The sequence below is a fragment of the Sapajus apella genome, unplaced genomic scaffold, assembly GCF_009761245.1.
Source record: "Sapajus apella isolate SASKATOON/1434 unplaced genomic scaffold, GSC_monkey_1.0 scaffold28, whole genome shotgun sequence".
In the NCBI taxonomy this organism is placed as follows: domain Eukaryota; kingdom Metazoa; phylum Chordata; class Mammalia; order Primates; family Cebidae; genus Sapajus; species Sapajus apella.
Window position 1 is genome coordinate 5,731,863 of NW_022436968.1, and position 26,738 is coordinate 5,758,600.

General features: G+C 38.7%; 3 protein-coding genes and 1 long non-coding RNA gene across 8 annotated transcripts in view; 1 reads left to right on the plus strand and 3 right to left on the minus strand.

Annotated features, from left to right (window-relative positions):
* The window catches only part of ANKAR (ankyrin and armadillo repeat containing), a 64,261-nt gene extending 51,266 nt beyond the window's left edge, over positions 1 to 12,995 (minus strand). The window contains exons 1-2 of the mRNA XM_032292665.1: positions 12,862 to 12,995; positions 10,386 to 11,021 (exon numbers count right to left, since the gene is read on the minus strand). Of these exons, the coding sequence (XP_032148556.1) occupies positions 10,386 to 10,986 (601 nt within the window). The 5' untranslated portion in view covers positions 10,987 to 11,021; positions 12,862 to 12,995. The remainder of the gene's footprint in view (positions 1 to 10,385; positions 11,022 to 12,861) is intronic.
* On the plus strand, positions 10,044 to 24,277 carry LOC116561035. The gene is made up of 2 exons (XR_004273262.1): positions 10,044 to 10,092; positions 24,190 to 24,277. It is a non-coding gene; the product is annotated as an uncharacterized LOC116561035 (long non-coding RNA).
* Positions 15,781 to 25,330, minus strand: ASNSD1 (asparagine synthetase domain containing 1). Of its 4 annotated transcripts, none has more exons than XM_032292655.1 (6): positions 25,128 to 25,312; positions 22,818 to 22,871; positions 21,319 to 21,394; positions 19,229 to 20,784; positions 18,779 to 18,960; positions 15,781 to 16,151 (listed from the first exon to the last, which is right to left on the minus strand). In XM_032292655.1, the coding sequence occupies exons 4-6, from the start codon at positions 20,690 to 20,692 to the stop codon at positions 15,866 to 15,868; spliced, it is 1,932 nt and encodes a 643-aa protein (XP_032148546.1). In that variant the 5' UTR covers positions 20,693 to 20,784; positions 21,319 to 21,394; positions 22,818 to 22,871; positions 25,128 to 25,312; the 3' UTR covers positions 15,781 to 15,865. The 4 variants fall into 4 exon arrangements, with proteins under 4 accessions (XP_032148546.1, XP_032148549.1, XP_032148547.1 ...); XM_032292658.1 differs by having other exon boundaries at positions 15,783 to 16,151; positions 21,319 to 21,348; positions 25,128 to 25,214; XM_032292656.1 differs by lacking the exon at positions 22,818 to 22,871 and having other exon boundaries at positions 15,783 to 16,151; positions 25,128 to 25,330.
* On the minus strand, positions 20,419 to 25,332 carry ASDURF (ASNSD1 upstream reading frame). Of its 2 annotated transcripts, none has more exons than XM_032292664.1 (4): positions 25,128 to 25,332; positions 22,818 to 22,871; positions 21,319 to 21,348; positions 20,419 to 20,784 (listed from the first exon to the last, which is right to left on the minus strand). In XM_032292664.1, exons 1-4 carry the CDS (start codon positions 25,215 to 25,217, stop codon positions 20,767 to 20,769), a joined length of 192 nt encoding a protein of 63 aa, XP_032148555.1. In that variant the 5' UTR covers positions 25,218 to 25,332; the 3' UTR covers positions 20,419 to 20,766. The 2 variants fall into 2 exon arrangements, with proteins under 2 accessions (XP_032148555.1, XP_032148554.1); XM_032292663.1 differs by having other exon boundaries at positions 21,319 to 21,394; positions 25,128 to 25,326.
* Between the last annotated feature and the right edge of the window lie 1,406 nt (positions 25,333 to 26,738).

Genomic DNA, 26,738 nt, shown 5'->3' on the forward strand with positions numbered 1-26,738 from the left:
CTAAAATATATATGAAACCACGAAAGATCCAGAATAGCCAGTCATCCTCAACAAAAAGAACAAAACTGGAGGAATAATATTACCTGACTTCAAATTATACTACAGAGTGATAATCACCAAAACTGCATAGTACTGGCATAAAAACAGACACATAGACCAAAGGAACAGAATAGAGAACTTAGAAACAAATCCATACTTATAGAGTGAACTCATTTTCAACAAAAGTGCCAAGAACATTTGCTAGGGAAAGGACAGTTTCCTCAATAAATGGCACTGGGAAAACTGGATATCCATATATGGAAGAATAAAACTAGCCCCTATTTCTCACCATATACAAACATCAAATAAAAATGGATTAAATACTTCAATCTAAGACCTCAAGCTATGAAAATGCTAAAAAAAATTAGAGAAACTTTCCAGGATATCAGCCTGGACAAAGATTTCTTGAGTAATATCTCACAAGCACAGTTTGCAACCAAAGCAAAAATGGACAAATGGGATCTCATCAACTTAAACAGCTTCTATATAACAAAGGTAACAATCAACAAAGTAAAGAGATAACCCACAGAATGGGAGAAAATATTTGAAAACTGTCTATCCAACAAGGGCTTAATAACCAGACTATATAAGGAGCTCAAACAATTCTACAAGAAAAAAAAATCTAATCTGATTAAAAAATGGACAAAAGAGCTCAATAGACATTTCTCAAAAGGAGACATACAAATGCCAAACAGGCATATGAAAAAGTGTTCAACATATCCGATCATCAGAGAAATGCAAATCAAAACTATAATAAGATGTCATCTCACCCCAGTTAAAATGGCCTTTATCCAAAAGACAGGCAAAAATGAATGCTGGTAAGGATGTGGAGAAAAGGGAACCCTAGTGCACTGTTGGTAGGAGTGTAAACTAGTGCAGTCATTATAGAGAGCAATTTGGAGGTTTCTCAAAAAAACTAAAAATATAGTTACCATATGATACAGCAATCCCACTGCTGAGTATAAATCCAAAAGAAAGGAAATCAGAATATCAAAGGGATAGCTGCACTCCCGTGTTTGTTGCAGCACTGTTCTTAATAACCAAGATTTGGAAGCAACCTAAGTGCCCATCAATAGATGAATGGATAAAGAAAATGTGGTACGTATACACAATGGAGTACTATTCAGCCATGAGATCCTGTCATTTGCAACAACTTAGATGAAACTGGAGGACATTATGTTAACTGAAATAAGCCACACATAGAAAGACAAACTTTGCATGTTCTCACTTATTTGTTGGAGCTAAAAATTAACACAATTGACCTCATAGAAATAGAGATGGTTACCAGAAGCTGGGAAAGGTGGCAGGGAATGGTGGGGTGGGAGGAGAGTGGGGATAATTAACGGTTACAAAAATATAGATAGATAGAATGAATAAGATCTAGTATTTGACCACAACAAGGTGACTACAGTCAACAATAATTTATTGTACATTTAAAAAACTAAAAGAGTATAATTCGATGGTTTGTAACACAAAGAAAGGATAAATGTTTGAGGTGATGGATACTCCATTTACCCTGATGTGATTATTAGGCATTGTATGCCTGTGTCAAAATATGTCATAAAAATATATATACCTAAAATATATATATGTACCCACAAAAATTAAAAATAATTCAAAAAATAGTCTCCTTTCCAAATCTGTAAATCTCATGATTCTTAAGTTAGCAATGCCAGTAAAACTGGGTAAGATGAAAGCAGACAGATGAGTAGGTTACTAAGGAGAATGAAGAAAGAGAAAACATAAGTCCCACCTTTGATCAAAGAAAACATGGAACAAGAAGAAAATGTGATTTTTCTTTAAGTAGGGAATCAGCTTCTCACTTGAGCCAAAAGCATAGTTTGTGTTTTTTCAGGCCAGTATTAGAAATTTCTTTCTTTCTTTCTCTCTCTCTTTCTCTCTCTTTTTTTTTTTTTTTTTTTTTTTTTTTTTTTTTTTTTTTTTTTTTTTGCCAATGAGAAGATAGGCATATGCAATGAATAAAGAACCTGCCAGCTAAGTAATCATCATTTAATAAATAAGAATTAAAACTTTGTGATTATGATTGTGATATAAGAAAAAAAGAATTAAAACTTGATCTTACTCTATTAAAAAATGACAAATTTCGCATGCTACATTTTCTTGCCATTTACAAAGAAATTGAGGACTTTCTTGTTGTCAAACGGTCTTTTAAAAATAGTTCTATCTACAATGTTGCCCTTAATATAGACTTGAGAAAACTGCTTGGAGTCATAAGACATGCCTGTAGAATATGTGGCATTTGTTTGTAATATAAATGCTTTTAAGTATAAATAATAGGTCAAGGTATCTTTTTCCTTTTTTCTTCTTCAAATCTTTTTTTAAAAGCCCAGAATACTCCTGGGTTTTTTTAAATGGTCACTACAATTCATTTCCTTTCTGCAAAATTGGTAGATAAATTATAAAGTAATGAAAGGGACTCTGGCAATTTAAAGAAGTCTAAAAAGCCAGAGGGATTGTTGATGGCACTAAAACTTCATTGCTTGGGGTATCTGGGAGCCAACAAAAACCACAAGAAGCCTTAGAAATTGAAAACATTATGTGGAGGCTGTGAAGGACTGGCCATAGCGTAAGAATTTTTTTTAAAGAAAAGGTGTAGTGAGACACCTAGATCATCTTCCCCAGATAGCACAGCCCCTCTCCTCTTCTTCACTAAAAGGGTGCAAAGCACAGCTGAAGGTTGGGAGGAGCAGCTGTGCTGAAAATTAGTTAAATGAGAGTCTGAGTGCTGAACTGAGAGATCCACAACTCCTTCTCCTCCTTTGGCCCCAGACTCACGGCCTTCCCTCCAAGAAGGAGACTGGAGGAAACAGACCTGCAGATATAACATCTGGGGGACAGGCTTCCCAGTGGAAAGTCAGGGCTTCCTCCTCATCACTCTACACTGAGGTCTACCAGTGTTCCTATCTCCCAAATGAAAACAAGCAGCAAGGGTCACCTGACGGGTGAGGAGAGCCTCTCAGATGAAAGAGAGACACAGGAATTACTGAGCTGGGAGCAGGGAGGGGGAGCCTAAAGGAAAGCGAAATAGGCTTAAAGCAATGAGTTCTAACAAAAGGAGGAAGATAAAGGTATCAAAAGAGACATCTCTAAGGAAAAAATGGAACTTGATATCACACTTTTTATTGAGAAGAGTTCAATATTTCCCTTCAAAAGACTGTATAACTGAACTAATAATAAGTACATGGAAAACTTAGCTACTTAAAAAAAAACAACAACAAAAAAGATCATTTATATCATGAAAAATAAAGTTCCTTGAATCAAGTACCAGAAGTAAAGAATAACAATAATAAAGTTATTAAAGAAAGGAAATGTCCCATCTTGGACAACATAGTGACATAGCAAGACCTATCTCTACAAAAAATAAAATGCAACAACAAAAGAATAGCTGAGCATGGTGGCACATGCCTATAGTCCCAGTTACTGAGGAGGCTGGGGTAGGAGGATCGTTCGAGCCCAGGAGTCTGAGGCTACAATGAGCTGAGATCATGCCACTGCACTCAAGCCTGGGGACAGAGTGAGAGCTTGTCCCTTTAAAAACAAATTCAAAAAAGAAAGTGTACATTATATAAATTAGATGGAAGGAATATGTACAAAGACATAGGAAAGTAAATAATGAAAAAGAATTTAATACAAAATTGGATCAAACTAAATTTGGAGGATGAGGGGAAATATAACTTTCCATGGCTTTAATCTCTCTGCGTTTTTTTTTTTTTTTTTTTTTTTTTTGAGACAGGGTCTCTGTCACCCAGGCTGGAGTGCAGTGGTATGATCTTGGCTCACTGCGGCAGCCTCAACCTCCTGGGCTCAAGTGATCTTCCCACCTCAGCCTCCTGAGTAGCTGGGACTACAGACATGCACCACCGTGCCCAGCCAAATTTTGTATATTTTGTAGAGACAGGGTTTCACCACATTGGCCAGGCTGGTCTCGAACTCCTGAGTGCAAGTGAATCACCTACCTCGGCCTCCTAAAGTAGCTGGGATTACAGGCATGAGCCACTGTGCCTGGCCAATTCCCTTATATTCTATTAACCATTTAATTTCTACATGTATTTAAAGTTTACTATGTGTTATGTGCTGTATAAGGTGCTGAGAATTTAAAATCAAACCAAAAAAAGACAATTTTCTGTGCTCTCAAGAAAGAGCTTAATGTCTAATATGGAAGAAACAAAAGAAGCCAATAATTTCAACTCAAAATACAAAGTATTACTCTGTGCATAGATAAGAGTCCAAATAAAGAGGGCAGTGTCTGAATCAAGTCTCAAAAAATGAGTAACAATAACCCTAAGAAGAATGTGGATGAGTGGTGTGAGGTGAGCAGGAAGAAGGCATTCCCGACAAAGAACAAGGAATGAACAAGAAAAAAAATAATAATTTTTTTCAATATTTCAATTAAAAGTTCCCTTCTCCTATTTTGCTATCATGAAATGTTTTCTTCTTTCCTTCCATCCCGCTAGCCTTCTGGAAAGAGTCCAAGAATTTGAGAATTAAATCAAGGGATCCACCCTAATTAAAATCCCTGCTGAGAAAGCTGGATAACATGACCAAGATTTTTTGGTGTGCTCTATTCTCTACATTTGCTACTGTTTTTAAAGAATGGTGTTGCTGGTGATTTGTACAATGCAAAGCTATGTGAGAGGTAAAGGTTCCCTTGGCCAAGGCTGATTCCTAGCAGTCTGCCCTCCCAGAAAGAGTTGGCTTTTTGCACAGTTTCTTTGAAATCCACTGTAGCACAGTGTTTAAGATAATCATATGGTCAGGTGCAGGGTGGGAACCCAGTTTCTCAGTCATGCCAAGAGAGGAGCTGCTGTTTTCCTAAACATGAATGGTGATGTAACAACTTACACTGCTGCCAGCTTGCCGCCATGTAGCTGCAATTACAAAGCTTGGACACCAGCTCTCTGACCATGCCAGTGGAGAGGTGGTACACTGCCTCAATCTCTGACACTAAGCGTGGAAGAAAGGGCTGCAGCCAAATTTACATGAGTCACACTGTGTACAAGACACCTTTTGTTCCTTACCTCACATCCTTTTAGACCACATTTTTAAACTGTAGTTTTTGCTCCATACAGCCTTGACCTGACTGCACCTTGCCTCAAGTGCACCACAGGATACTTATTTTTGTCCTGAGTCTTACTCTGCCACTGCTGTTAGACTCCTGCTTACTTGATGACAAAGTTAGTTACATCAAGCAATGTCATGGCCCAGGATCTGGTCTATTTCACCAGCTGTCTGTCATATCTGAGGGCCACCCTCTATGAGGATTCCCTTGCAGTGGTGTTCCTGGAAAGGGGATTAGAGATACATAAGAAGATTCTAATCAAGTTGTAGGTGGAAAGGGAAAGCATCAAAAGAGTAATGCTGTCTCTTCTACACCTACATTTTCAAGGGTGATTCTCAAAACACTTAACCACAAGCATAGCATTGACACTGACCAATCAGAATAGACGTTAGCCATAGTGCTGAAGCAGGATCTCAGATACCTCCTGCTTGCCATATTTACCCTTTTCTGGATCACGGAGTTTTTCAGGGGATCCCTGGAGAGGGAGGCATTCAATGAGCTTGGGGCTGCAGTATTTCAATTTGCCAATTGAAGTGTTCAATATTTTAACAATGTGGTGTTATTGATGCATATCAGCCAAAATCAGTACTTTCCTGGTATGAAACTTATGTCTTGAGTTTTGTCATTCTACTTTTAAAATATCTCTCAAAATCATCTACTTTGACTTATCTCTACTGCAACACTATAATACAGAACACCCTTTTCCACTGCAACAGCATTCTGGCTGCTCTCTGCCTCAAATCTTTTTAAAGTTGTTTATAAATAAGGCTGGGAACCTCACCAAATCCAGTCGTTCTACTATCATGTGCCTGAGGATAGTGCTGGGTGTGTTTACAATAAAGTGCTTCATACTGTTGGCTGCTGGGCAATAAAAGATGAACATCAAAACTATGCATGGTGGAATGTGTCTTTATTCCCATCTACTCAGGAGGCTGATGCAGGAGAATTACTTGAGGCCAGTTCAAGGCTGTAGTGTGCTATGTTTGCACCTGTGAATAACCACCACTCTGCAGCCTGGGAAACAGTGAGACCCCCATCTCTTAGAGAAAAACAAAAGATAAAAAACAAAAAATAAAAACAAGAAAAAAAGATGAGCATTACACCTAGGAGAGATATTTTTATCTCCCTCCACTCCACATTGGCTGTCAGCTTCAGAAATTTCAACAATGTGTAGTGCAAGGAATGGTAAATGATCACCAGCATACATACTAGACCTATTGAAATAGTTTATAGGGGGAAACTCACAGTGGCAGTAGCAGGAATAGGCACAGGTCCCCCATCAAGCACCACACCTGGAGCATCACTGTGAGATCCTATAGGACCAACAGTTAGACTCTAAGAAAGGGACCTGGACCCTTTGGCCATAACATTGCTTGATGTAACTAACTTTGTCATCAAGTAAGCAGGAGCCCTCTTCCCTTAGTTACACTTTCTGCCATGACCAGGTTGCTATTGGTGCTCTCACTGGATGATCCAAAGGCTGTCATGGTTTTAACATGCAGATGATTAATCAATGTGTATCTCTAACCTTTACCACTTTCTAGAATTTTACTTCTATACTGAAAGTTTCCATCTAGATAACTGAATCTAAAAAAAGCCCATTGTTTCTTTACCAGTTTGGCATATTCCCATTCAGGATGATGGCTCATCAGTCCCACTTCCATCTCAACCAAGATGGAAATTTAAAAATCTTTGAACTGAACGATAATAGTGATATTAAAACCTTTGGGATACAACAAAAGTGGAGCTAAGAGGAAAGTTGGTAGCATTAAATGCCTACATTAAAAAGTCTGAAAGAACACAAATAGACAATCTAAGGTCATACTTCAAGGAACTAGAGAAACAAGGGCAAACCAAACCCAAACCAAGCAGAAGAAAAGAAATAACAAAGATTAGAGTAGAACTAAATGAAATTGAAACAAGAAAACAACATGAAAGATAAATAAAACAAAAAGCTGGTTTTTTGAAGAGATAAAATTGGTACACCATTAGCTAGATTAACCAAGAAAAGAAGATAAAAGATCCAAGTAAGCACAACTAGAAATGAAACAGGAGTTATTACGACTCCCATTTACCACAGAAATACAAAAGATCATTCAAGGCTGCTATACACACCTTTACATGCATAAACTAGAAAATCTAGAGGAGATGGACAAATTGTTGGAAATATACAACCTTCTTAGATTCAGTCAGGAAGAAATAGAAACTCTGAACAGACCAATAACAAGTAGAGATATTGAAACAATAAAAAATTGCCAACAATGAAAAAGTCCAGGACCAGACGGATTCACAGCTGCATTCTATCAGACATTCAAAGAAGAACTGGTACCAATCTTACTGAAACTATTCCAAAAGATAAAGAGAAAATCCTCCCCACATCATCCAATGAAGCCAGTATCACCCTAACACCCAAACAAGGAAAAAAAATCACACACAAAAAAAGAAAACTACAGACCAATATCCATGATGAACATGGTTGCAAAAATCCTCAACAAAATACTAACAGAATTTGATAGCATATCAAAAATGATAACATACCATGATCAAGTGGGTTTCACACCAGGGATGCAGGGATGGTTTAACATATGCAAGTCAATAAATGTGATATATCATATAGACAGAATTTAAAACAAAAATCATCTCAATAGATGCAGAAAAAGCATTTGACAAAATCCAGCCTTGCTTTATGATTAAAACCCTTAGCAAAATGGGCATAGAAGGGACAGGTAATAAAGCCCTCAACATTATACTGAACAGGAAAAAGTTGAAAGCATTTCCCCTGGGAACTGGAGCAAGGCAAGCATGCCCACTCTCACCACTTCTATTCAACATAGTACTGGAAGTCCTAGCTAGAGCAATCAGACAAAAGAAATAAATTATGGGGATCCAGATTGGTAAAGAGGAAGTCAAACTGTGGCTGTTTGCCAGTGATAATATCATTTGCCTAGAAAACTCTAAAGATTCATCCAAAAAACCTCCTAGATCCGACAAAGGAATTCAGTAAAGTTTCAGGATACAAAATAAATGAACACAAATCAGTAGCACTGCTGTACACCAACAACAACCAAGCTGAGACTCAAATCAAGAACTCAATCCTTTTTACAATAGCTGCAAAAAATACAATACAATACAATACAATACAATACAATACAATACAATACAGTACGATACAATACAATACAATTCAATACTTACGAATATACCTAGACAAGGAGGTAAACTATTTTTACCAGGAAAACTACAAACCACAGCTGATATAAATCATTAATGACATAAACAAATGGAAACACATCCAATGTTCATAGATGGGTAGAATCAATATTGTAAAAATGATCATAATGCCAAAAGCAATCTACAGATTCAATGCAATTCTCATCAAAATACTATCATCATTCTTCACAGAACTAGAAAAAACAATCCTAAAAGTCATATGAAACCAAAAAGAGCCCACATAGCTAAAGCAAGACTAAGCAAAAAGAACAAATCTGGAGGCATCACATTACCTGACTTCAATCTATACTACAAGGCTATAGTTATGAAAACAATGTGGTACTAGTATAAAAATGGGCACACAGATCAATGGGCCAGAATAGAGAATCTGAAAATAAAACCAAGTACTTATGGCCAATTGATCTTTGACTAAAGCAAACACAAACATAAAGTGGGGAAATGGCACCCTTATTCAACAAATGGTGCTGGGATAATGGGCAAGCCACATGAAGCTGGATCCTCATCTCTCACCTTATACAAAAATCAACTCAAGATGGATTAAATACTTAAATCTAAGACCACCTGAAACCATAAAAATTCTAGAAAAGAACTTGAACAAACCCTTCTAGACATTGGCTTAGGCAAACAGTTCATGACCAAGAACCCAAAAGCAAATGCAACAAAAACAAACATAAACAGATGAGACCTAATTAAACTAAAAAGCTTCTAAACAGAAAAAAAAATTAGAAAACAGACAACCCACAGAGTGGGAGAAAATATTTGCACACTATGCTTTCAACAAAGGACTAATATTCAGAATCTACAAGAAACTCAAATCACAAGAAAAAAAATCCCATCAATAAGTGGGCATAAGACATGAATAGATGATTCTCAAAAAAAGATATACAATAGGCCAACAAACATATGCAAAATGCTCAACATCGCTAATTATCAGAGAAATGCAAATCAAAACCACACTGAGATACCATCTTACTCCTGTAAGAATGATCATAATTTAAAAATAAAAAAAATAATAGATGTTGGCATGGATGTGGTAAAAAGGGAATACTTACATTGCTGGTGGGATTGTAATGTAAACTAGTACAACCACTATGGAAAACAGTATGGAGATTCCTTAATGAACTAAAGGTAGATTGATACAGCAATACCAGTACCAGGTATCTACCCAGAGGTAAAGAAGTCACTATATGAAAAAGACACTTGCACATGCATGTTTATAGCAGCATAATTCACAATTGCAAAAATATGAAACCAGCCTAAATGCCCATCAACCAACAAGTAGATAAAGAAAATGTGGTGGCTGTGTGCAGTGGCTCATGTCTATAATCCTAGCACTTTGGGAGGCCAAGATGGGAGGATCATTTGAGGCCAGGATTTTGAGACCAGCCTGTTCAACAAAGGGAGACCCTCATCTCTAAAAAGAAAAGAAAATGTGATACACACACACACACACACACACACACACACACACAAACACACCCCAGGGAATATTACTCAGCCATAAAAATGAATGAAATAATGGCATTCACAGCAACCTGGATGGAGCTGGAGACCATTATTCTAAGTGAAGTAACTGAGGAATGGCAAGCCAAATACTGTATGTTCTCCCTTATAAGTGGGAGCTAAGCTATGAGGATGCAAAGGCATAAGAATGATATAATCAACTTTGGGGACTCTGGTGGGAGGAGGGTGAGGAATAAAAGACTACACATGGGGTACAGTGTACACTGCTTGGGTGACAGGTGCATCAAAATCTCTGAAATCACCACTAAAGAGCTTAGCCATATAACCAAAAATCATCTGCTTCCCCAAAACTATCAAAATAAAATTTAAAAAATTTTTAAATGATTTTGAATAAAAATAATTAAGAAGTGGCCAGGCACAGTGGCTCATACCTGTAATCCCAGCCCTTTCCGAGGCCTAGGTGGGTAAACGGCTCAAGCTCAGGAGTTCAAGACAATCTTGGTCAACATGGTAAGATCCCATCTCAAAAAAAAAAAAACAAAAAAACTTAAGAAGTGTTAAATTCTCTTACCTGCTGAACTAAACTCTGTAAAAATGTCTTTATTTGTTTGAGGCTTTCCATCAGGATCAATATCCAGGATGGTACGCCACAATTCAGAGAATCTAGCTCGTTTTTCTTTGGGCATGTATATTCCATGCCATAGTGCTTTCAGCATATAGTCAATGTTGATCAGAATTTGCCCAATTCTAGTATCATAATAAGCTGGAGGTAATTGACAAGAAGAACTCTGATCATAATTAGCTTCTAAACTGATGGAAGGGATTTGATTTAAGCAATAAATTCCAATTGCCAACTCTCTTATCATCTGATGGACTTCTCTATAGTCTAAGAGGGCAGTAGGGTCCACAGGAGTCAGTAGGATTGCAGTGGAGAAGCCTACGTTATTCATTTGACTCATAATTCCACATGGCATGTCTACTTGAGAGCGACCATCCTCTTTGGTAGACAACCAGCTAACCAGTGCAGTAGTTAGTAACTCCTGTATTTCACTTCGATCATATTTTTCAAAAAAAGCAGATGCATTTCTTTGTATTGCTAAATTTTCCAGGAAGGTTTCTTCATCTTGAACTTGATCAAGTCTAGGTATTCCTTTTTTGGGCAATCTTGACATTACTAATTAAATCTAGTGTGTCCTTTTTGAAGTTTCTGCAGTGAATAAAGAGGAAAAGATCATCAATAAAATCTGACATGGTAGTGAAGCTAGATTTCTCTAGAAATAAATCTGTACTTTTCACCTATATAAGGTTAATTTTTCATAGTCAACCATTACATTGTTCAAATTAAAAATAACTGCAGTATATGAAAGCTGAAATTTGAATTAAATAATAAGAATTATAAAACCTTTAACATTAACCATGTTCTGCTTTTCAAAGAAGTCAAAAGAAGATGTATGTCAGAAACGTTAAGTTTATGTGTGAGAAGCTACTGTTACGTACCTATTTTGTTGTTGTTGGAGAGGCTTTCTTTTGTATATGTTTGTGTTCGTGTGTTTGGTTGCTATAAAGGAATACTTGAAGACTGCAAAATTTATAAAGAAATTTGGCTCCTGGTTCTGCAGGCTGTATACACGTGGCACCAGCAACTGCTCAGCTTCTGGTGAGACCAAGCTTACAATTATTGTGGAATGCGAAGGGGAGCCAGCGTGTCACATGGTAACAGAGGGAGCAATGGAGAGAAAGAGAAAATGCCCATTCTTAACCAGATCTTTCATGAGCTCAGAGGCAGAGTTCACTCTGCCAGGAAAGCATCAAGCCGTTCATGAGGGATCCATCCGCATGATCCAAACAGCTCCCACCAAGCCTTACCTCCAACATTGGTGAATATATTTTAACATGAGATTTGGAGTGGGTAAATATCCAAGCCATATGGATATTTATTTTGTTTTCTTTCTTTTTTCTTTTCTTTTTTTTTTTTTTTAAAGCAAGACTATAATGACCGCTTAAAAGAAAACGAAAGAGCCAGGCATGGTGGCTCATGCCTGTAATCCCAGCACTTTGGGAGGCTGCGGCGGGCAGATGACCTGAGGTCGGGAGTTTGATTCCAGCTTGACCAACATGGAGAAACCCCGTCTCTATTAAAAAATAAATAAATAAATAAATAATAAATAAAATTAGCTGGGCATGGTGGCAGGTGCCTGTAATCCCAGCTACTCGAGAGGCTGAGGCAGGAGAATTGCCTGAACCTGGGAGGCGGAGGTTGTGGTGAGCCGAGATCGCCATTGCACTCCAGCCTGGGCAATAAGAGTGAAATTCCGGAAAGAAAAGGAAAAGAAAGAAAGGAAAGGAAGGGAAGGAGGAAGGGAAGGAGGTGGGGAGGGGTGAGAGAGAGAGAAACAAAGGAGGGAGGGAGGAAGGGAGGGAGGGGTGAGAGTAAGAGAAACAAGGGAGGGAGGAAGGGAGGGAGGGGAGGGAGGGAGAAAAGAAGGAAAAGAAAAGAAGCATCTGTGCATTTGCTTAAACTTCGATTTCTGTGTCACTGAATGTGTCTCTATTCTGGAATAAATAATAATAACAATGACTACTATTTATTGAGCATCTACTATATTCCACACTCTCTACTACGTAATAGTTTTATTTATTTCATCTTACTGGTCTCTTATATAGTGGTTCTCAAAATTTAGCTTGTATCAAAATCAGCTGGGGCTTGTTCAAATACAAATGGCTGAATCCCACCACTGAGTTTCTGATTCAATCAGCTGGAGTGGGCCAGAGAATATGCATTTTGGTAAAGTTACAGGAAATGCTGATATTGCTGGTTTGGGCGCCACACTTGAGACCTCAGGTGAGTGAGTCAGACCTTGCTGTGCCCACTTTATAGACGCAGAAACAGAGACCAGGAGGTTGCAGGACTTGTCTGAGGTTTCACGCCTTTCAGAAACAGAGCCCACGCCTGTCCATACTCAGTCCCCAGACCCACGTCCACAAGCAGCTCGGGTCTGCCATGGGCACGGGAAAGGGGAAAGAACAAGGAAAAGAGAGGAACCTACTCTAGAATGACTGTTTTCCCGTCCAGGAGAGGAAAGCTGCTGCGTCCGCGCCGTTCCTGTGGCACTGAGAACAGTCGTCGCCGCCTTAGATGGCTTCTCGCAGGGCCTTGAATCCGCCCTCAAGGCCCCCGCATGGGCGAGCCGAGGCGCACCGGAAAAAACTGAGAGGAAGTTTCCGGGCGGTAAGCCTCACCGTGGTGGCCCGGCCCTCCCGGCCTCACCAGCCAACACAGCCGCCGCCCGGCGCGGGTCGAGGCGGTTGGTCCTCCGGGCCTTGGGGTGGCGGGGCCTCTCCTGGGGCGGAGCCTGCGGGCGACTGGGCGTCCCGCCGGGGCTGCAGCGCCCCCAGGCGGCGCCCGGCCCCTCGGCGGCTCAGACCCACCGCGTCCTCATCTTCCCAAGACGGCTTAAAGCTCAATCCAGCCGCTCGCCCTGGGCACTGTGCCGCACTCACTATCTGCCTCTAAAACACAGTAACAGAGTGGCAGAGGAGAAAGCGCCGGGCTCTGAGGCAGTCCCGAGTTAGAATGCCACCTCCATCATCATTCTTTCATTCAACAAGCATTTATGGAACACCTATTATGAGCCAGGCACGGAGCTACAAGCTGGAAACCCTAGAAAACAAGGGCAGACACAAAACTCCAAGGAGCTTACAGTTAAACAGATCATCTCAAAGCTATATTTAACAGTGTGCCAAAAGGAGATGGAATGACAGCACTCGAATGAAAGCTAACCTAGCCCAGGGCTAGGAAAGGCTGCCTGAGGAAGTGCCCTTAGCCCCTCCAACCCCCACTCCCTACCCCCCACACCCTCCACTCCCATCCCCCGCCCCCCATCTACCCACTCCCCATTCCCCACCCCCCTCGTTCCCGCGCCCCGCCCCGCACCCGCCACCGCCGCAAGCCTGGAAGATGAAAAAGAGCTATCCAAGCAAAATACTGGAGAAGTAGCTTTTCAGGAACAGGCGACAGGAGACAAAGAATTGAAGTGAGAAGAAAGCTGAAATGTTTGAGAAACCGAGCAAAACCCTGTCAGAGAACAAGAGAGATGTGGGCACAAACTGAGGTTGCAGAGGTGTGCAATGGACAGATTCTGCAGGCTGCTGAGTAATGATTTTGAATTTCATCCCAAAGGATTAGGCTACAGTAGTGGCAGTGGAGGTGGGGGCTCGGGGACTGTGGACAGATTTGAAAAATAATGAGGAAGATTGTTGGTGACAGATTGAATGGGGATATGTTGAAAAAGAAGGTGGTGTCCAAGTGAGAACCAAATTTCTGTCAGGAGCAACAGGATATCAGGGCAAGATTAAGAGTTCAGTTGTGGACATAATTGACCTTGAAGTACCTGTGAGAGAAATAAATAGAGATGTGAGATATGCTTTAGATAAACAGTTCTGGGCTAAGAATGGCAGTAGGGGTTAGATGTATAAATTTTGGCAAGTTTATGGTAATTGAAGACAGGAGTGGGGTTGAAATCACCAAGGGAGAGCGTACAGAATGAGGAGTTGAGAACCAAGGATTAGAGACCTGAGAAATTTAACATTTAAAGGTCAGGTAGAGAGTGGAGTCAGCAAAGAGGACAATGAAAGAACAGCCAAGAAGGCAGGACGAAAACCAAAATTGGTCACAGAAGCCAAAGGGGAAAAAAAAGGAAAGGCCAACTTTGTTGGATGCTGCTGCTAGGTCAGGGGAGATGAGAACAAAAACTTGGCCACTGAATGTAGCAGCATGGAAGTTCTTGGTGACTCTTTGGGGCATAATTTCTCTTCCAGTAACCATGTCATTATTTTAGCTACTATGGAAATAAATATTAATAAACTTATGAGGACTATTCCAGGACTTTTAACAGAGATTTGCATGTTTGCACTTATGAAATATGAATCTCCTACTTCAAGGATTTGTGTTTTTTTTTTTCCAGATAGCCAAATTGTTTGTTCCATATGTCTCAAATCTTGGAAAAGAGCTGCCTCCTTTTTTAAAGGATCAACACAGAACTTCATCCCAGAGCTAATGGGATTGAATAGCAGACGGGTGTAAATACCTAGGCCCTCTTGGGGTTCACACAAATACATGTCTATCCTCTCTCTCTCACAGTATGGTGGTGGAACAGATGACCTGGAAATTCCTTATAAAAGTTCAACTGATGAATACGTTTAAATCTCATAGAGTAGCACCTGGAATACAGTATTATGTAAGTCATAGCTGTTTTCAGTATTGAACTGTATTGTTATAATATTCTATCTAGGCCATGGAGCAAACTTCTGAAGTTCATCTACTCCCAATATAAGCAATGTCAATTTAGTGCTCAGGACCACACAGACACTTGAAGTTGTCTACTTTCAGATGGAGGGATGAAAGCTATGTAGGCAGTATCTAAATCTAGGCTGAACATTGCATGTTCCAGGGAATAAATTTGGGGTCTGTGAAAGCCTTTGCCAGGTTACTGACCTGTTTGTCAGGATCCTAAAATTTCTTTGCTACTATGATTAAAAGAATCAAAGCGTGGCCAGATGCAGAAATGAAGCCCAGGCTGAAGTGCAGTGGTGTGATCCTACCCTTCCCTGCAGCCTTGACTTTCTGGGCTCAAGTAATCCTCCCACCTCAGCCTCCCAAATAGGGAGGCACATTCTTCCATGCCCAGCTAATTTTCTGTATTTTTTTTTTTTGGTAGAGATGAGGTTTCATCATGTTGTCCAGGCTAATCTCAAACTCCTGGACTCAAGAGATCCCTCTATCTTGGCCTCCCAAACTGCAGGTATTAAAGGCTATTTAGTGACCTCACCCTAAGTCACCTTATTAGCATCAACTCAGGTGTGATCAAAAGGGGCTTGTTATGAATAACAAAAGATACTCCCTATCACTAAGGAAATCTCATGGTTTTAGGAGCTCTGTGACAAGAAAAAATGAAAATTCACCCAAATAAACTTTAAAACTACTATATTATACAACAAAAAAGCGGCAGAGTGTTTTGACTTTTATATAACATAGTTACATTGTGAATCACATTACAATTTAGTCTCCTTTTCAGTAGAAAGGTTTTCTAAGGAAATGATTTGGAGCCGTTCACATTTATCAGATGCCTTTTCATTATTTTTTTCCAGTTTTGCAACTCTTGATCCAAATTGCATGGCCCGTTTGGGCAGAAGAGCTGAGGCTGTAAGACCAAGTTCCACAGCTGCAAGGCGTAAAATTAGCTTTTCACCAATTCCTCGGGGTAAAGTCAAGTTTGCTTTTTCCCAAACTGGTAGAGAATTTAGAAAGGAGACGACGTTTTCATCCAGGAAAGGAAATCTAAAATAAACATACATAATATAATCACTACATAAAAATAAAATCAACCTGTTATAATAACTTTTATAGTTTTATAGCTAAAATTTAGTCACATTAAAAGTGTTTCATAACATATGACTGATTTTAATACATATACTACAAAATAGTCTAAGTCTCAATAAATAAATTAGGTTTATGGTGTCCGGAAATAATTTCAAATTGTTTTACAAGGTATCATTGTGGAGGCCCTGAAAACAGCATGATTTTTTTTTTTTTTTTTTTTTTTTTTTTTTTTTTTTTTGAGACAAGTTCTTGCTCTGTTGCCCAGGTTACAGTGCAGTGGTGCAATCTGGAGCAAGGTCACTGCAACCTCTGCCTCCCAGGCTCAAGCAATCCTCCTGCCTAGGCACCACCACGCCCAGCTAATCTTTGTATTTTTTTGGTGGCAATGAGGTTTTGCCATGTTGCCCAGGCTGGTCTCAGACTTCTGAACTCAAGTAACCCACCTGCTTCAGCCTCCCAAAGTGCTGGGAATACAGGTGTGAGCCACTGCACTTGGCTTACAAGCATGATCTTAGTTAAGTCTGACCTTTATCCCATCTAAAGAAATGATGCCTTAGGGATATGGAACGAATATAGAAGGGCTCCACAGTCCTGAACCTAAAAAACACTTACTTATGGTAAAACTTTGTTAATCGAAATTGTTTAATTATACTTAAACCAACGAAATGGTGATAAATTGGTATAACAGAACAAAATATTGGATTTTTTTTCCCCCTAAGTTCTGGGATGATCTAGAAACAAAATATTAGATTTAAAAAAAAACTTTCTGCCCTTTTGCTTCCCCAATTTTTAAAAAATTATGTTCTTTTTCTGTTTAAAATACTTAACACCCTCCATCCCACGCCTCAAAATGCAATGCAGTTACACTAGTGTTTCTGCTTTATTACTTCTTATTCTAGGTTAAGAGATTGGAAAGGGTAAAGACATTTGTTATAGGGAATATTACATAAAAATCAATGAGTTGCAAAAGCAATTTTAACTAAAGAATCAAATCAACACACTGTTGTTAATATATATGTCAAGATACACAATAAATTATTTAGATCTAGCCACTATAATATTTGTTAGATCACAATTCTGTATTAGCTGGTTTAAACATTCTTCATATGCATTTTTATTTGAGCATAGCATAAAACTTTCATAAGTAAGTGTCTTTACTAGACAAATTCCCTTCTCTATGACCTAGCTGAAATAAAACTAAATTTCTCCTCTTTCTCTCTCATGTTCTTCAAAAACAGTTTACAGACTTTGAATTATTGTATTAATTATCTCTTTATAGTGAAATCTTGAAAATTATGACAGAATAATGACATAGTAGCCAAAATTTTACATGGGCCAATATCAGAAACTTAACAATGACAACTGTGTAAAGGCAACCAAGAGTCAGTGGAAAGATGAAAAGACTAAGGTAGAGACAAGAAACAATGAAGTCTCAGAGACAGAGACAGAGAGACAGAGAGAGAGAGAGACAAAGTGTAGTATGAAGCTTACTTGGACTTCCTGTTCTTGGATGCTTGTACCCTTGTAATAAACTACCACTTAATAAATTAGCCTACTTGAATGGATTTTTGCTCTTTAAATGTCACATCTTCCTTTATCCTTAAGGTTTTAGAAAGTTCTATTTAAATATTGCACTTGTTCACTACCACCAGAAATAGGATATAGGTAAAAACAAACCTGAAAAGCAAGAATACATACATGAAAATGCCTTGGTCTCTTTGCAGGTTTTAGGTAATCTGCAGTATGTGACTAAATTGTGTTCAAAAAACATGTGGCAGAGGAATATCCAGTTTAAGGACTACCTTCAAATTAGTATGGATCTATACATACAGAAATGTCTATAGAGACAAGGCCAAATTCTATAACATTGAAGAAAAAAGCTTGCAGGGGGTGCTTATGCCCTTACTGGGAGGAAAGCAAACACTTAAAACTGAACAAAACCCTCTAAATACCTTCTCTTCATATTTCACATCTCAGTTTTACTTTGACAGTGTTTTTTTTTTGTTTGTTTTGTTTTGTTTTTTTGTGGAGACAGAGTCTCGCACTATTGCCCAGGCTGAAGGGCAGTGACACAATCTCGGCTCACTGCAACCTCCAGCTCCCGGGTTCAAGTCATTCTCAGCTCCTAAGTAGCTGGAACTATGGGCACACACCACCACAACCAAATAATTTTTAAAATATTTTTAGTAGAGGCGGGGTTTCACCATGTTGACCAGGCTGGTTTTGAACTCCTGACCTCAGGTGATCTGCCCACCTCAGCCTCCCAAAGTGCTGGTATTACAGATGTGAGCCACTATGCTTGGCCTACTTTGACAGTCTTTTTCACTGTAGTCTTAAAAACAATCATGTAATTATGTCACCTTTGAAAATTGCTGAAAAGACATTTCTAAGAGAATGGGTTTTAGAAAATAACTGCTCTCCTAGCTCTTCCCAGCTCTGTTTCTGTGTTTATAATATAAAGCCAAGCTATTATTACTGCTGTTATTCATTTGAATAATCTCCAAGAGAAAGGAAACTTACAAGTCTCCATTTATACTCTGCTGTTTTTTATAAAAATATCATAACACTCAAATGATTAGAATTACCTTGCTTCTTTTCCATGATCACCAATAACTCTGTCATCACGACCAAGATTTCTAGAAGAAATTCGACCCAGTTCCATCATTATTTCCTTATTCAATCCTTCCAGCCCATGTGACTGAAAGCGAACACGATGACGAGAATAACCTGCAAGTTGCTCATCTGCACCAATTCCAGTGAGAACTACCTAAGCGGTTTAAAGAAATCCATATAAAAATGTTATCAACTACACAGTAAAGAAAATAAAAGCTTAAAAAATTACAAATCTAAAGATAACACTTTTGGAGAAAAACCAGATAAGGTAAAATATATCCAATTCTAAAGACGTCATATATGTTGTGTTGTGGCTTAAATGCAACTAAAATACACTATATTCTTACAATCAAAATACTAAAAGCTTTGAGGGTCAAAAATAGGTCTCGGAAATTCTTATGAGAAGAAATACTGTGTCATACCTTTGCATTGCTCTGATACGACTTCACTCCATCCTGGGCCACTAACTGACCAATTCCTCTAGAAGCAAACCAGACTGCACAGCCAATACTATCATCCAAAACTGTATCCAACGGCCAAATTAAGTGACATATTCGAGTTCTTCTTAATTTCTGCAGTTCTTCCATAGAAACATTAACTTCAACAAAATTCCAAATTCGGGAAGGGCTAAGAGCTTGTAGTTCCTTTAGTCCTGCTCTTCCTGTGATTCGATCTGGCACATTGACATGTTTATCAGGACTGCCATCAGCAGCAGGACCAACATCTTTAGAGGATTCTTCAGAAGGTATTTCACATTTATTTTTCTGTTTATTCCTTTCTTTGTTAAAGCTAGTTGGCATGGTCTTTTTTTCAGCTATGAAAGCTACATTAAGAAGATCAATGGGTTCATCTAAAGGAATATGACGGTCAGCAAGGGTTGCAATAACCATGGAATCAATGCCCCCAGAAAACAGAATTGCAACATTTGCTTTCCTATCACACGTTTTCACAACTTCATTTGCTGTCAGGTTTTCATCCCTAGGTAAACACAAGACACGTTTCTTGACTGCGATACTTAGGACATCAATGAACTGTTGAATTATTTCCTTCATGTGTACATCGGTAAGAAAGACTTGAAGTGTCTCTCTCGTAGGTGGCACATTGGAAATATTACTGCAGTGAGTATCCAATTCAGCTTTTGGCAACATCATATTTAAAGGAACAACTGGTTTTTCAAGATATAGTTTGGCTTCATTTGCTACCACTGATACAAATGCTGGTAAGTCTGCTGAAATTTGACTCAGGCTGTTAACATTTCCTTCAATAATATTCTCCCTAGAAATATACTTCCAAGGATACAGTTGTAAAATAATGCACCTGGAAATGGCAGTAGACTTAAGATCAATTCTGAAAAGTCCAGATGCTGGAACTTCTTGCCACTGATTTGTCTCTCCAGATGTTTGGGTGCCAACTGAAGAGAGGCAGAAACTCTTGCCCAAATTACTAAAATGCCAAAGCAAGCTACGGCGACCAAAAAAATCCCTACCAAACCATAAATAATGACTGGATGCTTGATAATATATAAATGACCAGGGACCTTGCACTTCTGAGAAGAGTGACAAAATCTCAGATTCATTCTTACAGGAGGTAAGATAATTAAACATAATTTGAGTGTCATTCTCTTCAGCTTCAACTTTTATTCCACTAAAAACTTCTCCATTCCATAGAAACACATTGCCTCTTTCATCTTCCACAGGCTGGATAGTCAAAACACCCCTCAAGTGGAGGACATGACCAGAAAATAAACACTGATAGTTAACATCAGACTTCAGCAATTGTTTACTACTATCGGGTCCCCGCTGTTTAAGATTATACAGTAAGTCCTCTTTTAAATTTTGACTGAAATGCTCAGCAGAAAAGTTTACAGAACAACAAATGCCACACATTACTATGTGAAATCAGGTTGACTATTTCTTGATTTTGGTCTTCTCTAAGTTTTCTATTTCTTGGTATTCTTTTTTCAGTTCATCCAATATATCTGTTGCAGGGAAGGAGAATAAATATTAAATAAAATAAAAATTTTTGAACTTTTACCTAGTAATTCATAGGGCAATACAAGTCTGTTTACCAAAATCAAACCATATAAACACACACACTGTGCCAGTGCCAATAATAATTAACAGGCTACTAATAAAATATATTTATCATTTAGAAAAATAGCTTCTGTTTGCTGAGTACTCATTTTGGCCCAAGCACTTGGCTAAGCACTTTATATAGAGCATCTTATTTAGATCCCACAATACCTTGGAGGCTTAAAATATTTCACCTGAAATCACAAACATAGAAGATGGTAATAGTTTGTCATACTGAGACCTGTTTGAGACTCTAAAGCACATGTTAATAACCATTGCTTTCTAACACATATTATGATATATATATTTTTAAAACTGTTGACTCATCTTTGAAGGCTAACTTGAAAACCAAACTGCTGCATTATTCTTTAGATATATATTTTAACATTCAGATGAGTATAATTTAGGCACCCACCCCCCCGCCCCCCAAAAAAACTTACTTTTGCTCTCAGACAGCATTTCTGTTCGGTCTGCAAGAAAGAATATATTGCTGTTCTGTTGTTGCCTATATACTTTCTGCAAAACAAAATTTAGGCTAATATCAAGTTTTGATCTAAAAAGTAGATGTTAAAATCCTTAACCCTATTATCACTAATTCTTGAACTTCAGTAATATATATTCAGCACAATACTTTAGCAAATACAGATAAACAAAAAGACAAGTAAAAGTCACCCATTACCCTAACACCAGAAATTGCTACTACTAAAATGAAACTATTTTCTCTCCATATACTATTTTAACAGAAAAGGTTCTTACTATGCCTGCAGATTTGTGCTTTTATCAATGAGCAATACATTGAGAACACTTTTTCTTAAGTGTTCTTTTACAGGAACACTAAAACGCTAAAACGAGCTACGGCAACCAAATTATACTTCCTGCTATATAGATATAACATATTATAGTTTATTTGCTGAGCTTTCAAATAGTAGACATTTAAGGTGTTACCAACTCTTCACTACTGTAAATCAATGTTGTGAGGAATATCTTCATAACCAAATCTTTGTGTACCCTCTTGTCTCTCTCCAAAGTATCAATTACTACAAATGGAACTGCTGAGTCAAAGTGTTATAGTTTTGAGTTGTTGAGACTTTCTGTCAATTCGGCCTCTAGAGAAAGTTTGTATTAATTGTGCCTGGACTTTTTTTATTTTTGTGAGATGGAGTCCTGCTCTGTCACTTATGCTGGAGTGCAGCAGCGTGATCTTGGCTCACGGCAACCTTTGCCTCCCAGGTTCAAGTGATTCTTGTGCCTCGGCCTCCTAAGTAGCTGGGATTACAGAGATGTGCCCAGCTAATTTTTGTATGTGCCTCAACTTCTAATATTCCATAAGTGACAATATGAGAAATATCTCGCCTGCCAGTTATTAAATAATCTTTAAAATGCTTTTAAGAGCTCAAATTCATTTCTTCCTGAACTTTAAAATGTAATTTGACACTATAATTATACACAAAGCAGTAGCTTGCTTGTTTATATTAATGGAAATGATATTAAATAACCATGTTACACATTTAGAAAAATCTATGTAAAAATTTTTAGAGGGAGGGGAAGCAATGTATCCTTTTTTGTTCATTAATTATCCACATTCATTTAAAAGTTTCTTCTCATCTCAATACAAAGTTCATGTATATCCAAAGAAAACACCAAATTCAAGTATAAAATAAACATCATTAGTGATTACAGCTCCAAGATACCAAAGTACAACTAGAATCATTTGTTGCAAAGGCAATGTGAATGGCATATGATAGAAAAAAGACATCTTCAACCATGAGATCTATCCATTTAAAAAAAGAGTCTAGACACTTGCAATTTAACTAAAAAGATGCTGAAATACTACAAATTTTGTTAAAGTATGATTATATCTTATATATAATTCTTATAATTTTAATATATAGTTAAATAAACCTCCCACATATTATTCAGAATTCCTGTAATAACTCACCCTATTCTTCTTAAGGTTAGAAAGTTCATCCACAACAATTTTTTGTTCTTTAATCTATTGAAATAACGAAAAAAAAAAAAACAATAAAAAAAACTTAAGTTAGATGTTTTCAAAGTATGCTCAATGAAAATCCTTAAGGGGTTGTTTTAAAATTAGAGATGGGATAAGGGGCCATGATGTACTGATTTTCCAAACGAGCAGTTCATGAATATACAGATTATTTTCAACAGCAGTCTGTATGGGGGTACAGTTGGGGAAAAGCTGGAGGAGAAAAAAAAGTGATTACATTTGCAAAATGTTAGATAACCCATTAAGTCCAGACAGGGGATTTGGTGTTGGTATCCAGCAATCACTCCAAGGACTATAGTTAATAAATGACATTTATACCTTTATTAAAAATATATGATATACACCAAAAGCTGTTCCAGTCTTTCAATTAAGTTGTGATTTAGATTTTTTTTAAAAAGGCAAATAGAATGAGAGGTGGATTACTTTTTTCAACATTTTCATGATTTTGTTTACTAAGTGGTGTAGTCAAACATTCAAATCAAGCAATGCCCTATTTGGGGACAGTAAGACCTATCACATTCCATCCTTGTATTTTTCCCTCTTTTTATCTCAATGATTAGCATAGAGCTGGCACTGTTGAACTAGGCTTCTTCTGGTTTTGTGAAACAGGGTCTTGCTCTGTTGCCCAAGCTGGAATGCAGTGGCGCCATCAAGGCCCAGTGTAGCCTTGACCTTCCTGGGCTCAGGTGATTCTCCTACCTTAGCCTCCTAGAGTAGCTGGGACTACAGGTCTGGGCGTCCGTTCTGGCCGTGACTTTATTTATTTGTAGGTGAGGGCTCAACTAAGTGAAAACTAAGTTTCCTTTTAACTCTTTATTTTGTGAATATGACTCACTACAGTGTCGCAAGTGCCTCTAAAAGCAGCTTTTACAATATTTGTGCTACCTGACACTCCTCAGGGATCTGTATCCATCAGTACGCATAAGTGGCTTGTTACGGTGGTAATCAGAATGGGCTGTGTGTCTTTTGAAAATTCAGCCCCCATCCCCATGAGTGTGCACCTTCTGGTCTCCCCATTGGCAGAGCTGTAGTAATGAGGTTGAATTCCAAGACCGAATTTGCAAACATTCTTTGAGACTTACATTTGTACAGGGCTTTCCCATTTTAGGAATGACAGGTGTTACATTTCACTTTACTTCAAAGAAGGTAACTGATACAGAAAGATTAAAGAGATTTGCCCAAGATGTCATTTGGGAGAGAACCAAAGTAGAATCTAGGACGTGTAATACCTGAAGGACTATAACCCTCCACACCCCCATTTATCTTTTTTTTGTTGTTTTTTTTAACACTTTTTGGGTGACAGGTACACCAAAATCTAAGAAATCACCACTAAGTAACGTATTCTTGTAACCAAAAACCACCTATTCCCTAAAAACTATTGGGAAAAAAATCTCCTCAGGTGATTTCTAATATGCAATAAAATTTGAAACAAAAAAAGTGCTGACCTATATTGCAGGGGGCAGTTACCTCTCAAACTTGTCAATAAAGATGTATTTTCTAAATAGTAATATATTCTTTTTTTAAATTGTACTTTAGGTTCTGGGGTACATGTGCAGATCATGCAGGGTTGTTGCATAGTTACACACATGGCAAAGTAGTTTGCTGCCTCCATTCCCCAACAACTATATCTGACACTTCTCCCCACTGTATCCCTCCTCACCACCCACCCCCATTTATCTTTAAAGGTTATGTCTGTTTGTTGAAGTTAAGGTTTATATTATATTGGCTTCCTCTTTCGCGGCGGGGGTGGCGGGGAGGTCCCAACGGCAGATGACGGTGGCTTATTTGGGGTGCTGAGGGTGTTGATGGTGATAAAGGGGCATATTTGAGATGAGCCTCACAGGTAGAACTGATAAGCCTCCGTGAGGGGCGTCAAGGATGGACCCCGGGTTGCTGGCACGGTTAACTGGATGGAGAATATCTGCGATGGAACAGATTTGGGGTGGGCGGTATTTCCAAAAGTTTAAAAAGGCTAGGGAGGACAACCCTCAACCAAAACTCCGCCCCACTGCCACCGGAGGGTCCAATCTCGGAAGAAATTTCAAGATCTCCTTTATCGCAACTGTTTTCAGAAAATAAAAGGACGAACTGTGGCTGTCAAGTGCTAAGAATAAAAAGAGCAAAGCAGCAGGGCAAAGACGAGGCCCGGGCAGGCCCCAGGCTGCCCCCTGCGGACCAACTTCAGGGTCCAGGAGCGCCCGGTCCCTAGTTCAGGAGCCTTTCGTCGCGTCTCACCCTCACCTTGCTGCTAAGATCCTCCTTGTGTGGGGTCGAATTGTCGGTGGGGGTCAGCACAGAGCTGTCCTCTGGGCGCGTCCCTCGGTTGGGCATTTCCACCCAGCACGAGACCGACAGGATGCTCAGCGCTGAAGGAGCATACAGCAGCAGCCAAGGCGCATGCGCGCTTCCAGCCGCGCTCCCTCTTTTCCCGCGAGTGTTAACAACGGAGTCTGCGCCCTCACTTAAACGCATGCGCAGGCCGGGTCTGGCCTGGGGAGCAGTTTTGCGCCTGCGCATGGCTGCTGAGGGCGCGAGTCAACCATCTGGTTGCAAAATCTGATGTTCCTGTACTGCCCTCTAGTGGTTGGGATGCAGAAACGCTCAGGTGGTTTCTTCACGACCGCTTATCTAGTATACTACGAGTTATGTGCGCCCTCCAGTGGTAAATATAAAGAATAGTCGTGCAATAGAAATAGGACTTAATATATTATTTATTATCTACGGAAAGATGAAGCTGAGGAACGGATTTAAGAGATACCATGTTGGCAACAGAACTGTACAAACTTGGTAAAGTTTTGGTTAACTCGTGGTTAGTGTTGCCGGATAAAATGCAGTATGAATTTCAGATGAATTAATAGTTTTTTAGACATCTATGTCCCATGCAATATTTGCAATATCTCATTTCTGTGGAAAAAATGACTAAAACTTGGAAATAGGCAAAAGAGATTTACTGGGTTTTTTTTCAGTGCTGCTGTGGACTTTATTATGTTGACTGGGCTGTTTTACAATTCTGTAGGGACAAAGGTTAACTTTGGTAGGAATTTTGGTCTGGTAGGGATGGAAATAATTTTTTTTTGGTGCACCAGATACCAACACAGGTTATGATTTATTGTCCTGTAACACATTAGTCAGTGTTGTATCTAACCCGGCAATTCTATCTTAACATTTCTTTATTGATATATGCCTAGCTTCTCTAATATTCTGTACTGGTTTTAAAGTCTTATCAGTTCCCTCATTAACTAATGCGTTGAATAAAACTTTGATGTATATTCATTTTATGTTCACATTAGAGACATGATTTTAGATTTTTGAGAATTATACTCTAATATTGGAAATCTTAAGATTCCACAGAGATGCCCAAGTGGACTTATGTGATGAATCAAACTGTCTGGCTAAAGAAATGTATACATCACAGATTTTTCAACCTGAGGCATGTTTTTTATTTGCTCTTAGAGAAATCCCAAGTGGTTATACTTTTTTCCTTTTTATTGATTTTTAAAAATTTTGTTTTTGTTTCTGATTTGTACGTTCCCGATGTTATTCAGGTATAACTTATACATTACTGATACATTGATAGCATCAATGATTGGGAGTTTGGTGGTGTAGTCTAAGTACTTGGTGATATCTGTTGCATGATGGACGTCTAGTCTCCATTGAGGTAGATAGGTGCAGTGGCCCAAACCTGTAATCTCAGCCACTCGGGGCTGAGGTGGGAGGATTGCTTGAGGCCAGAGGTTCAAATAAATAAAGAGAGGTGATAAAGAAGCCAGTTTGTAAGTCTTTTTGTTTATCACTTGTGAGCTCAAATTAATTAATTACTTTTGTGTCCACTGAGAGGGAAGGAGAGCAGCT

Coding starts and splice junctions, on each gene's coding strand:
- ASNSD1 (XM_032292655.1), bottom strand. CDS start 20,692: ATGTGTGGCATTTGTTGTTCTGTAAACTTTTCTGCTGAGCATTTCAGT. Junction 18,961..19,228: donor CGTATCAGAGCAATGCAAAG/GTATGACACAGT, acceptor TAAACCGCTTAG/GTAGTTCTCACTGGAATTGG. Junction 16,152..18,778: donor GATCATGGAAAAGAAGCAAG/GTAATTCTAATC, acceptor TGTTTATTTTAG/ATTTCCTTTCCTGGATGAAA.
- ASDURF (XM_032292663.1), bottom strand. CDS start 25,217: ATGCCCAACCGAGGGACGCGCCCAGAGGACAGCTCTGTGCTGACCCCC. Junction 22,872..25,127: donor AGGAGGATCTTAGCAGCAAG/GTGAGGGTGAGA, acceptor TTATTTCAATAG/ATTAAAGAACAAAAAATTGT. Junction 21,395..22,817: donor CTAACCTTAAGAAGAATAGG/GTGAGTTATTAC, acceptor TTTGTTTTGCAG/AAAGTATATAGGCAACAACA.